Source organism: Ctenocephalides felis, unplaced genomic scaffold (genome assembly GCF_003426905.1).
Source record: "Ctenocephalides felis isolate EL2017-DRISC unplaced genomic scaffold, ASM342690v1 CF-g0.4_SCAFFOLD_01886, whole genome shotgun sequence".
Classification (NCBI taxonomy): domain Eukaryota; kingdom Metazoa; phylum Arthropoda; class Insecta; order Siphonaptera; family Pulicidae; genus Ctenocephalides; species Ctenocephalides felis.
The window spans coordinates 62,378,229-62,390,609 of NW_020538040.1; the positions used below are offsets into that span (position 1 = coordinate 62,378,229).

At 28.3% G+C, this 12,381-nt stretch overlaps 2 protein-coding genes across 6 annotated transcripts in view; both read right to left on the reverse strand.

Annotated features, from left to right (window-relative positions):
- Positions 1–2,963: 2,963 nt before the first annotated feature.
- Positions 2,964–5,244, reverse strand: LOC113375177 (CAP-Gly domain-containing linker protein 1-like). Its single transcript, XM_026615124.1, is given in 4 exon segments — positions 2,964–3,096; positions 3,228–3,384; positions 3,506–3,664; positions 5,221–5,244. Coding segments are annotated over 4 exon segments (387 nt in total). The 3' UTR covers positions 2,964–3,049.
- LOC113377637 (restin homolog) overlaps positions 3,527–12,381 on the reverse strand; it is a 37,691-nt gene continuing 28,836 nt past the window's right edge. For all 5 annotated transcript variants that reach the window (XM_026618012.1, XM_026618015.1, XM_026618014.1 and 2 more), the window contains 6 exons: positions 11,971–12,109; positions 10,780–10,983; positions 9,400–10,409; positions 7,250–8,781; positions 6,758–6,925; positions 3,527–3,664 (listed from right to left, as the gene is read on the reverse strand). In XM_026618012.1, the coding sequence (XP_026473797.1) occupies positions 6,799–6,925; positions 7,250–8,781; positions 9,400–10,409; positions 10,780–10,983; positions 11,971–12,109 (3,012 nt within the window). In that variant the 3' untranslated portion in view covers positions 3,527–3,664; positions 6,758–6,798. The remainder of the gene's footprint in view (positions 3,665–6,757; positions 6,926–7,249; positions 8,782–9,399; positions 10,410–10,779; positions 10,984–11,970; positions 12,110–12,381) is intronic.

A 12,381-nucleotide genomic window follows, 5' to 3' on the forward strand; every position in this document is an offset into this window, starting at 1 on the left:
GTATTTAAAAATATTTTTTTTTAAAAAAGATTCAAATTTTTTATAACTTTGAAAAAATTAGATTTTTGAGAATTTTTAAAAAATTTTTGACTTTTGAAAATCAGATTTTTTTATATTTTTAAATATTTTGGAAATTTTGAACTTTTTCTCAAAGCGCTGCTTTAGCTGCGTAGAGACAAAATATCGAAGCGTCGCAGCCTCACGGATAAACATTGTTACGGAACCCATAGAAATGCGAACAATTTTTTTTTTATTATTAAAATCTCTATAAAATATCTGACAATTTAATGTTTATATGTCTAATTATAATTTCTGACCGTCAAATGGCATTTTTTTACATTTACATTAGCCTTTCCAAAAATTTTATACCGGTTTTTTCATTTTTTAATAGAAATAAAATGTTTTTTGAATCATTCAAATCGGACGTTCCATCATCTCAAAAATTGGATTGCCATTTTTGGCTCTTTTTCCGTATCTTTGCTTTTGCCAAAAACTAATCAGCACGGTCTCCCCGTCAATACGAATCATACACATACACATAAATTTTTTCTAGAGTTTAGAAAGCCAAAATGTTTAGAAGGCTTTGAAACGTAAAGATATATAATAATTTTCATTTTTGATTTTTTCGCGAAGCTTAACCCCCTGGAAGTTAAAAATCACGAAAGAACTCAGTTAATACGATTAATTTTTTTAAAAGTGTGACCGTTGTCGGTGATTTAAGTTGAGCGCTTGGTTGGAACATTAGGTTTGACACTTGATTAATTAATTAATTTAGTATACTCTTTGAGGCAAGAACCATATTTTTCAGTTAAACCGTATAATTTTACGAGTTGAAAATTTCGCTCCCATACAATATAAATATATCGATTTCGAAATATACTATGCTATGTTTCAAAATAATTAAAGAGTGAAATAATTGATGAAGAAAATCAAATTTGTGTTGAATTAATAATCAGACCTAATTTCAACAATCTTCAGAATTTATACCTATTTCCTTTGGGAAGAATGTTTATCATATTCTGTTTTGTTCTGCAAATGCACATAACGCAACATTGAGCACTGCGTTTTGCAGCACTTTTTTCATAATCTCAAAAGGCAGTTGAAGTATCCATCTATTTACTGTTCAGATGCGCTAAGCACACACTCAGATATTTTATATATATATATATATATATATATATATATAATATATATATGTTTATATATATATATATATATATATATACATAATATATAATATTTTTTATTTCAACGATTGGCTTTAAATCAACATTAAAGATATGTCTCAACGTCAAACAAAAAATCTAAAGCTTATATATATATATATATATATATATATATATATATATATATATATATATATGTATATGGCGCAAATGGGCCATTCCATATTAAATAAATATAATTTGAAATGAAATAGTTTGTGTCATATATATATATATATATATATATATATATATATATATATATATATTAATAGGTAAGTCCTGGATATTTTCAATTATTGATTGTTTCTTTTCCGAACAGTAAATCCAATAAAAAAAACAATTTGTTTTTTGAAGATGTTCAATAACGACGTTTCGGAACTAGATACGCTCCATCATCAGGTTTATTCTGTCAAAGACAATGTTTCTTAAAACTATTGATTAACATTAATTAATGATGGTTATTACTGATTATTTAGAAAAATTATAAAGGAATGGATTATGTTATTAAGGAATTAAGTTGTTAAGGAATCATTATTAAACATCTTCAAAAAACAAATTGTTTTTTTATTATTGGATTTACTGTTCAGAAAAGAAACAATCAATATATATACGAGGTCTGTTCAAAAAGTACCCGGAATTTTCGTTTTTTCAAAAAAATATTTATTTATTCGTCTACATTAATGTGGTCCCCTTCAAAGTAGTCCCCCCCAGATATAATACACTTATGCCAGCGTTTTTTCCAATTTTCGAAGCACCCTTGATATTCACTTTTTGATATGTCCTTGAGCACTCTCAGCGATTCGGCCTTTATTTCTTCAATCGAGGAAAACCGCCGTCCTTTCATGGGTCTCTTCAACTTTGGGAATAGGAAAAAGTCACACGGAGCCATATCTGGTGAATTTTTGCACTTTGCAACACTTTATTTCATTTTTTACGCAAAATTTAATACAAATTCTTTGGCTTTTCAATTCTTCCATTGTAAAAATCGCCGAGCTCAGAAAAAAACACGTCGAACCTTAGCGACTACCACAGACAAAGTAAACAGTGAATATAGCTGAAAATTTCATCATACTTTAGGGGCATGTATACCAACACAATAAAAAAAAAATTTGACAACAGATCACTCCAGACCCGCGAAATTTAATTATTAGTAATTCCGGGTACTTTTGAACAGACCTCGTATATATATATATATAATATATATTAATGTTTATTGATTAACATTAATTAATGTAGTTATTACTGATTATTTAGAAAATTATAAAGGAATGGATTATGTTATTAAGGAATTAAGTTGTTAAGGAATCATTATTAAACATCTTCAAAAAATAAATTGTTTTTTTATTATTGGATTTACTGTTCGGAAAAGAAACAATCAATATATATATATATATATATATTATATATATATATATATATATATATTTATATATATTTGGTTTTAACTATGCACTCGTCGAGCGATAAATACGCTTAATATTAAGGCATTATGTGCTCTTAATTTTCTCTCTTTATTAATTATTATTAGTTGTGTTGTTGTTATGCACAAGTTTAGTGTTTAATAAATTTTATATATTTTTTGAGGTTTTCCTGGTTTGATTACTGAATGATGACACACATTAAGTGTCGAAATGTTAATAGAATAAAGCATTTTTCTATTTTAACCATATTTTAATTCGACAATTGGGCTGCTAATAGGGTATTTGATAATAGCAAATATAATAAAATCATGAATCATAAAATAATATAGTAAACATATATATATATATATATACATTCTTTATTTACTTATAAATAACAAAATAAATAATTACTTAACAGTAAATTATGCTCTATTATACTCAGTAAGTCTCTTCTACATCACAATTTTCAGATTCATGACCAAATTCTGAAAAACAAAAAAATAATTAATTAATAGATGTTAAACTATTTGCAATGAACTTACGTTAGTACAATCTTAATTTTATAACAGATGATTTGAGTTGAGAAAAATATTGAATTTTTTCGTAAAATCCTTACCTTCGCAAATTTCACAATAAGGTCGCGGTGGCGGTACAGTCCTGGTTTGCGTTTTGATAGGACTGTCGGTATCCTGTTTGGGACAATCTTCAGTGTCATGAGCGTCGAATTCCTCGCAAATATCACAGTATAATCTTGGCGTCGGCATCTTTTTACTCTTCATGCACCTAAGTAATTATAACATATCAACTAACCAATCAATTCAAAACTCAATATTCATAAAAACACAACAAAAACTGATTTTTAACACTATACAATTTTAATTTTAATAGTACTACTTACAACAATTCAGGGTTAAAATTACCGCCTTCCAATACATCTATTTTACTTTGCAATTCACTCTGCCTGTGCTGCATATCAGCGATTATGGAATTTAAAAACTGAACTTGACTGTCCAAAAATAACTCATTTTCGGATTTGGAGTTATTGTTGTCGACCTTTGTTCGAATAAATATTTATGTTACACAAATGTTATATATATATATATATATATATATATATATATATATATATATTTAATATATACATATATTAAATGTTAAATATGAACAACTCAACACTCAGAATTTTACACACACTTTAAATAATTACAGACGTTTCGAAATCATGGTATACCTCATCTTCAGCATAATTTCAAAACTGTAAAAATTATATACTAATACATTATTTAATATCTTATTAACTTCCCGTAGGACAAGTTATAGTAATCGCAAAAAAATCGAAAATGAAAATTTTTATATATATTTACGTTTCGAAGGTTTCTGAATATTTTGGCATACCTTAGAAAAAATGGATGTATGTGTGTGTGTTTATGTTTATTTGTGTGTGTGTGTGTAGATATGTGTGTGTGTGTGTGTGCGGATACAAATTTTCGTCGACGATTTCGGGAACACCGATCAACCGATTTCAATAATTCAAAAAACATTCGATTCCTATTGATAAGGAGACGTGCTGATTAGTTTTTGGCAAAGGCAGGTCTAACCGTTCCGAAGATACGGGGCAAAAAGTGCCAAAAATGGTAACTCAGTTTTTAAGAGAAGGGAGTGTCTGATTTTAATAATTAAAAAAACTATTTACTTGTATTGACAAGATGAAGATTTGATCAAATTTTCATAAAGGTCTAGCGGTTTCGGAGATCTAGTGAAAAAAGTGAAAAAAATGCCATTTGGCGGTCAAAAATGATCATTACACATATGCACATCAAATTATTAGATATTTTACAGAGATTTTAATAATAAGTATAAATTTTGTTTACATTCCTATAGGTTCCGTACCAATGTTAATCCGTTAGACGGCGACGCGGCGCTTACGCGCTTTGACATTTCGTCTCTATGCTGTTAAAGCAGTACGTTTGCTTTGAAAAAAAGTTCAGAATTTCCAAAAAAGGTCAAAAAAAAATATTTAAAAAAAAAAAAAAAAAAATTGTCAAATTTATAGTTTCTCAAAAATCAAATTTTTTCGAAACAAAATTTTTTCAAAAATGTTAATAGTTTTTAAAAAAAATAATAATTTTTGGTACGGGAAGTTCCAGCAATTTGCCTTAAAGCACGATGCCATGCGCCCCACTAGTTTAAATTATATTTAATTTTTAGAACAAAAACACCAAGTTTCTCTTACAATGCTGGTAACACCGTACTAAATATGTGAATATATACAAAAGTACGCTTGTGGATCACGCTAATGTCAACAACCATAAGTTGGATTTTGATAATCCTCCAATCGTATTGTATGAAATTTGTAACCTTTTTTGTTTACTATTTTCATTCATTTACCTTATTCTCTTCAATAAACAAATCTGTTTTCACATTTGTTGATGCTATGTACTCCTTTTGTTTACATTATAATAATATCCATCTTTGTCCCTTCATCCTCGACACTTATGATTTGTTTTCAAATATTTCTAAGCATTGTAAGAGAAAGTTGGTGTTTTTGTTTTAAAAACTAATATGATTTAAATAAAATATTAAATAATGTATTAGTATATAATTTTTACTGTTTTGAACATGAGGCATACCATGATCGCAAAACGTCTGTAATTATTAAACAAAGTGTGTGTAAAAATCTGAGTGTTGTGTTGTTTATTTTTTAACATTTAATATTCGTTCCACTCATATCACAAATTCTATAATATATTGGGGAAGTACGGACAAAATGACATGGTGTTTTCTTTTTAATGATGATTTTATTAATTTAATGATATCATAATCAGTCTCAATCGTTTTTAATTATCTTACACTCATTGACTACCAGTAAGATAGACTTTTTATTATGTAGGAAATATAATAATATATACATTGAGAAAAAATGCAACTAATTACAAACATCATTTTGTGCATATAGTACGAACAAAATGACATATATGGTAAGGACATAATTAGAACAAATTTTTAGACAAAGGCAGTTCACCAATAAATCGTTTGGTTTTCATTAGGAACAAATCATACATCACACAACAAAAGAGGTCTTTGCAATAAATGCAAGTCTTTTCTTTTTACTGGTTTATTTTTTGGTCTTTTTTTAGAAGTAGTTAAAGTAAAAGTTACAAGCCAATCACCTTTGATAGGTTTGAATTTTCTCCTTCCTTAGCCTCGAATGAACTACCCTGTATATAGGAAATATATATATGGTATATATATTATTTACTTGGTGTTACTGCCTGAATCAAAATAACTCATCAAAATATATGTATATATATATATATATATATATATATATATATATATATATATACAGTAGAACCTCGATTATCCGGACCTCGGTTATACGGATTCGCGATTATCCGGACATAATCGCGTCGGAACTTGCATATTCTGATGTGCGTATATACATTAATACATTCTCTGTTTTGACGTGCATATATACATTTTTAAAGGGTGGTGTTATCCCTAAATATTATAGAATCATTAAAAAAGGCGAATCCGACCGTAAGTTAGCTGATAGGTATGGTGCAGTGTAGATACATCCACTATAAGCGATATTAAAAAGAATGCCGCTTCAATTTTGTCGTACACTTTAGATAGTAAAGAGGGTAGTGAAAATCGGAAAATGGTGAAGAGACCGAAAAATGAACTCTTAGAAGAAGCTCTATATTGTTGGTTTTTACAAAAACGATCAACAAATTATTTGTAAGCAACTTTTCTTCTTCATTGATACTTTACGTACCACCTGAATTATTTTACCTCATGTTAATATTATATAATATGTATAACGTAATCTAAGAATATATGTAAGTGTTAATTTTCTAATAAACATCGATTTTTGTTGATATCTATGTATGCATTTGTTATTTTTGATAAACAAAAATTTATTATTCATAATTTGGACTATCCGGATTTTCGATTATCCGGATGCCTATCGACAACAATTAGTCCGGATAATCGAGGTTCTACTGTATATATATATATATATATATATATATATATATATACATATGCGTGTGTGTGTATGTGTTGATATGTCCACAAATCAAACTCTTTGCACTCGTATGCCGCCGTTTCGAGTTAAACATTAATTTAATATAGAAAACTTACCGTGGGCACGGAGTCTCCAGGATCAATACTGCTATGACTCCTTAATTCCAAAAGCTCATTTTCAAGATTTCTATTTTTGTTAGAAGCTCTTGCAATTGTTTCTCAGCATTTTGCAGTTTGTTCTTATTTGATTCTGCTGCTTTCAATTTTCCTGTGAGCTCCACAATTCTAGGTATTTAATTAAAATAAAAATTAGAAAAAAAATATTGAAGCATTTAATACAAATGCTAATTTCTGACATTGTTCTCATAACTTATAATTTAGAAAAAAGATTATTTAGTATATACTAATTTAGTACTATGTAGTCCCAATTTACATCTAAAAAGTTTACATATTTTTTAAATAATTCAGCTTTAAAAAAAAAATAAAAAATTATCAATAAGCTGCTTCCACAGATCGTAAATTTGCAGAAATATTAGTTTAAATTTTTTTCTTTAGTTAAATTATAACAAATTATTAAATTAATTAATAACTATTAAAAACCATTAATACCTGTTTTGCAATTGTTCTTTCTCTAAATTTGAATCTCTTCTCAATTGACTAATTTCTAATTCTAAAAGTGTCAGTTTAGGAGTAAAACATGACTCTTTCTCAGCTGTTAGCATAGCTGCTTTTTCACTACTACATGCTAGTCTTTTATATAGTTCGGGTATTAATTTTTCTTTTTCTTTCAGAGTATTCTTTATAAAAGCAAATTCAGATAATTGATTTTGTAAGTCATCATTATGCTGCTGCAAGGAACCTATTTTATTATTATTATTAGTTAACTCTGTTTGTAATGCCTTTATTGATTGATTTTGTTCGTCATTAATTTGAATTAACTTCTCATTTTTTATATTCATTTCTTGAATCTTATTATTCAAGTTATTCAAAAATCGTTGATGTTCTTCTTGGGACTCTTTTAACTTATTATCATATTCTAATTGCTTTGCTGTCAATTTAGCGGATAATTCACTAGCATGCTTCGATTCTAATTCGGCAGAAACTTTCTTAAGTTCATTGATCATTACATCTTTCTCATTTAGTTGGTTCCTTAATTCCTGAGATACTTTTTCACTATTTGTACCAAATGATTCTAATAGTTTTTTCAATTCATTAATTTCCATTATTGATGTTTCTACCTCTTTATGTAATTTAGATTTTTGTTCTTCATCTACATTGTGTAGTTGCTCAAGACTTCTGTTTTGATTTTCCAAACCCTGAATGGTATTTTTGTTGCTTTGTAAATTTTCTTCTAATTTAGAAATATGGTCGTATTTCAACTTCAACTCATCTTCTTTTTGCTTTAAAACTTTTTCAAGTTCCATTTTCTCCTCATTCAGCACGTTGATGTTGCTTGTTAACTCACTAACATACTTTTCATTGTTTTCCTTTGTAGCATTCTGAATTACTTCTGACTCTGTTTTATGCTTCTGTAGTTCATCTATTTTTTGTTCAAATTCAACTCGTAGTGAATTTAGCTCACACTGACTTTGTTTTAAATCCTCCTCAAGTTTTGTTTTTTCTTGTTGCATTGTTCTGATATGTTTCTCAGTACTCTCCTTTGTAGCATTATTCATAGTATCAATTTCCAATTTTTGCTTCTGTAATTCTTCCAATTTCTGTACAAATTCAATATTTTGCGAAATCAGCTCATCTTGCTTAGATTTTGCTTCCATCTCAAGTTTACTTTTTTCTTCCTGTAAAACACTAATGTTATTTGACAAATCATTAATTTCTTTTGCAGTTCTTTCTATAGTAGTTTTTTGCATGGTTTCTACTTCTGTTTTTTGTTTCTGTAATTCATTAAACTTTCCTTCTAAATCCGTTTTCTGTTTTATAAAATCTGCTTTTTCATTTTCTAAAACTTGAGAAAGTTCTAACTTCACTTGTTCTGAAGCCTTGAGCTTTTCTTCCAATAGCATGATTTTTTTCTTCCATTCATCAGACTGCAGACTTAATTCTTGCATTAATTGGTGTTTGGTGGATTCGAAGTTGATTTTATTTTCATTTAATGTCTGTTTGGTTGTTTCCAATTCCTGATCCTGAAATTAAACACTACCTTGTAAAGCACATAAAATGCAGAAGTAAATAAAATATCAAAATTGAAAATATTAATGTTTGCATGCATACTCAATAAATATCTATGGTCATTTTTGAAAAATAATAATTTTAAAATCCCAAATTATACATACCTACAAAGTCTAGAAAAAAATATGCTCCTGGCAAATTTATGATAATTACTATTTAAGTATCAGTAGTAAAGATATAGTAATAAAGGTAATCACATAATATTAAATCTTTTTTTCTCGTCCTTCAATATTTTGTTATTATGTATTTTAAAATTTTGCCGAAATAAAATTTGTATAAGAATAATACAAAAAACCAAGCAAAAGCAGAAAAAAAACTTTCACAACAAAAAGAGTTACAAAGCTTAGTAACAAAAATATATTGCACTAATGCAGTTGAATAATGCTGGTTAAAATAATAGGTACATTTCTATTATTCATATAACTATAAATATGCACAATTATCATCTGTGAATGGTATATATTATGATAAAATGTCGAATTAAAATACTTTTTGTTTTATATTTTGCATTATTTCAATGTATGTCAAATTGCCTCATATATATTAATATAGCTTTGTCTAGTTTTACCAACCTTGTTTTTTAATTCTGCAGCCATCTTTACCATTTCTGAATTGGAATCATAAGTATTGCTACGTAATTCTTCCACATCGTTTTCGAGTTTCGATTTTGCATTATTTAAATCATTTACTTTTTCCTGCAAGACTTCTAATTTCCTTAACAAATCTCCACGTTCTAGTTCTAAGGCTGATTTTTCATTTGCTACTTTTTCAGATGCGGTCAGAGAATCGTTCAGATTTTTTATTTTACTTTCCAAATTTTGAATGTTTTTCTGTAAGTTTTCTTTTAGGCTATCAAATTCAGATGATTTCTTTGATAAATTTTCAGTAAGCTGTGAACATTCTAAAGTTTTAATTCGCAAGTTTTCTTCCAAACTCTCTAGTGCTTTTTCCAATGCATCTGTTTTAATCTTAAAAGATGTAAGCTCTGCATCCAATTTGAGCTGTAATGTATCCAGTGATTGTTGCTTTTCGTTCTCCAAGTTTTTATAGTTTATTTTCAAACTATTTATTTCGCTTTCATAATTTCGCTGCAATAGCGAAAATTCTGCGACTTTATTATCCAACTCTTCTTTCAAGCTATGTTCAATTGATTTCATATTTATGTATTGTGATTCCATTGCGCTATCGCGATTAACCAATTCCGATTTCGTATCTTCAACCAACTTATTTAAATATTTTATTTGATCTTCGTTATCAACCTTTAGTTTTTTTAAGTTCTCAATTTCGATAGCTTTGTCATCTATAGTTTTTTCTAAGTGCTGTGCTCTATTACTCAACACTTCCAGTTGGTTTTGAAGAGTTTCTTCTGCAGATTTGGCTTGCGTAACTTTTTCTGTTATTTCAAGATTTTTCATATTCAATTCTGCTTCCATATTCTGAATTCTTGTTTTCAGGATATTTATTTCTTCAGCTTGCTTGTCAAAGTTTTGTTTTTGAGCATCGAGATCTGCTTGCTTTTTACTTATATCTAATCTGAGGCCTGTGTCGCCTTGACTAAGAATTTCATGGGATTTAGAAAGTGCTGAAACAAAACGGGTTACAAATAATGATGCTAAATTGTTTTTGAATGCAAATAAATAAATACTACCTTCTTACAAAAATTTTTTTGAATCGGAATGTTACACCAAATGTATTATTGCTCATTGGAAAGATATTTTAATTTATAAAGAACATAATGTAGATACAGCGCAGTTTGTCGAATAGGAGAATAAAGTAACACATAAATCAATTATTGTTAAAATTCTTAATTCTTAATTGTTAGAATCTTATTTTATAAAGGCTAACTTATTTCAGCCTGAATGGTGATATGTTTGCTTGTGAGCACATTCAAAAACGCTATCGTCAACTGCTATAATTATTAAATAGAATTCTTTAATAATAAATTGACATACTTTCAAGCCTTTGCACTGCATCTGCTAATTTGGATTTAAGTAGCTCAGTCTCTCGTTTGTGTTCAGCTTTCATCGTCTCCACTTCCTTATCCCGCTGTAATGCTTCATTTTCAATGTTATTCAACATTTCCCTTTTGTCCGCTTCTAATACTTGCAGCAACTCTTGAGCCTGCTCCAATTGCCGCTTAAACGTAGTAATTATTTCTGAAAATATTTATGAAAATTATAAATGAATATCTAATATTTCTATATACGAAACATATCGCATGTCAAACTAGCTGCTCAAAAATGAGTACACAGACAAAACTATGACTAGTAGTGCAATTATATTGGAAAAAATTACTAGAATTTCCAGATTTTTAAAGAACTTCAAATATTTTTTTCAAAACAGATAAAAAAATTGAAATTTTTTTATACAAAAACATTTATTTTATTTTTATTATTATAAATAGATAAGAATACGTAGAGACCCAAGATGTTAAAAAAAAAATCGATTATTTATGTTATTAACATTTTTGGTAAGATTAATAAAATGCCGTTATTTACAATATAAATGTATCACTTAATGCATGTGTTTAAATGCCAGGTTATTAAAAAAATACATTCTGCGTTTTTACGAACCGAATTTTCCGCAGAGGTGCCGCTGCTGTATGAGCCAGTAAAACCCCCAAGTATTAATTACATAAAATATCTGATTTCGTACGACTATAGTGTGTGTACACGGACATCTAGTGTGTCTATTTTTGCTTCATTTTTTATCACTCCGAGTTAAATTATTGAGACTTCTAATTTGTTAAAGTAATTTTTGTTATTCAAAAGGGTCGCAACTAATTTTAAAATATATTTTCATTGCTAACGATTAAAAAACATTAAATATGTAGCGAAACAAATACTTAGGCGGCTTGCTGGCTCGTACAGTAGTGCTACTCCTGCGGAAAACACTGTCGTAGTGAAAGGCCTACAGCTCTCATGACATATGCAGTCCAAACATAAAAATAATATCTGTGCTTCAGTTAAACAAATTACATTCTAAGTATTTAAAACTATCTAGCAGCCAGGAGTGAGCATACGATAGATAATCCAAAAATTGATCATCTGAATTTTTTTTTAACATCCCCTCCGCTTCATGCTCTAAAATCCTGACTACGCCAATGGTTGCATGTAAAGATAAAATATATTAGCTACTCTCACCAGCTTCATTGCCGCCACCAGGACTAAGAACTTTCGATGTGTTTAAAGCTTCTGTGCGAAGACTCTTAATGAGCGCATCGCGTTCACTCAACATTTGCTCCAGCTCAACAATTTTGTCCGAATTACTCTTGTTCATTGCCTGTCATTAAATATTTATTAAATACCACATTATCTTGTAAAATTAAATGCTAACCCGATGAACAATCAGAAATCTCAAAAATTATTTTTAGCTAGAAAATAATATCTAAAAGAGATGAAAGTAAGAAAAAATAATTATACTATAAAACTGGTTAAAATAGACTATTCTATAAGAAAAATTACTCAGAGATATTAAGTCTTGCAACAATAATTTAAATGTGACACAAAATGTTCTCAAGATTAAAGACAAAAATAGTACAAAATGTAATACAT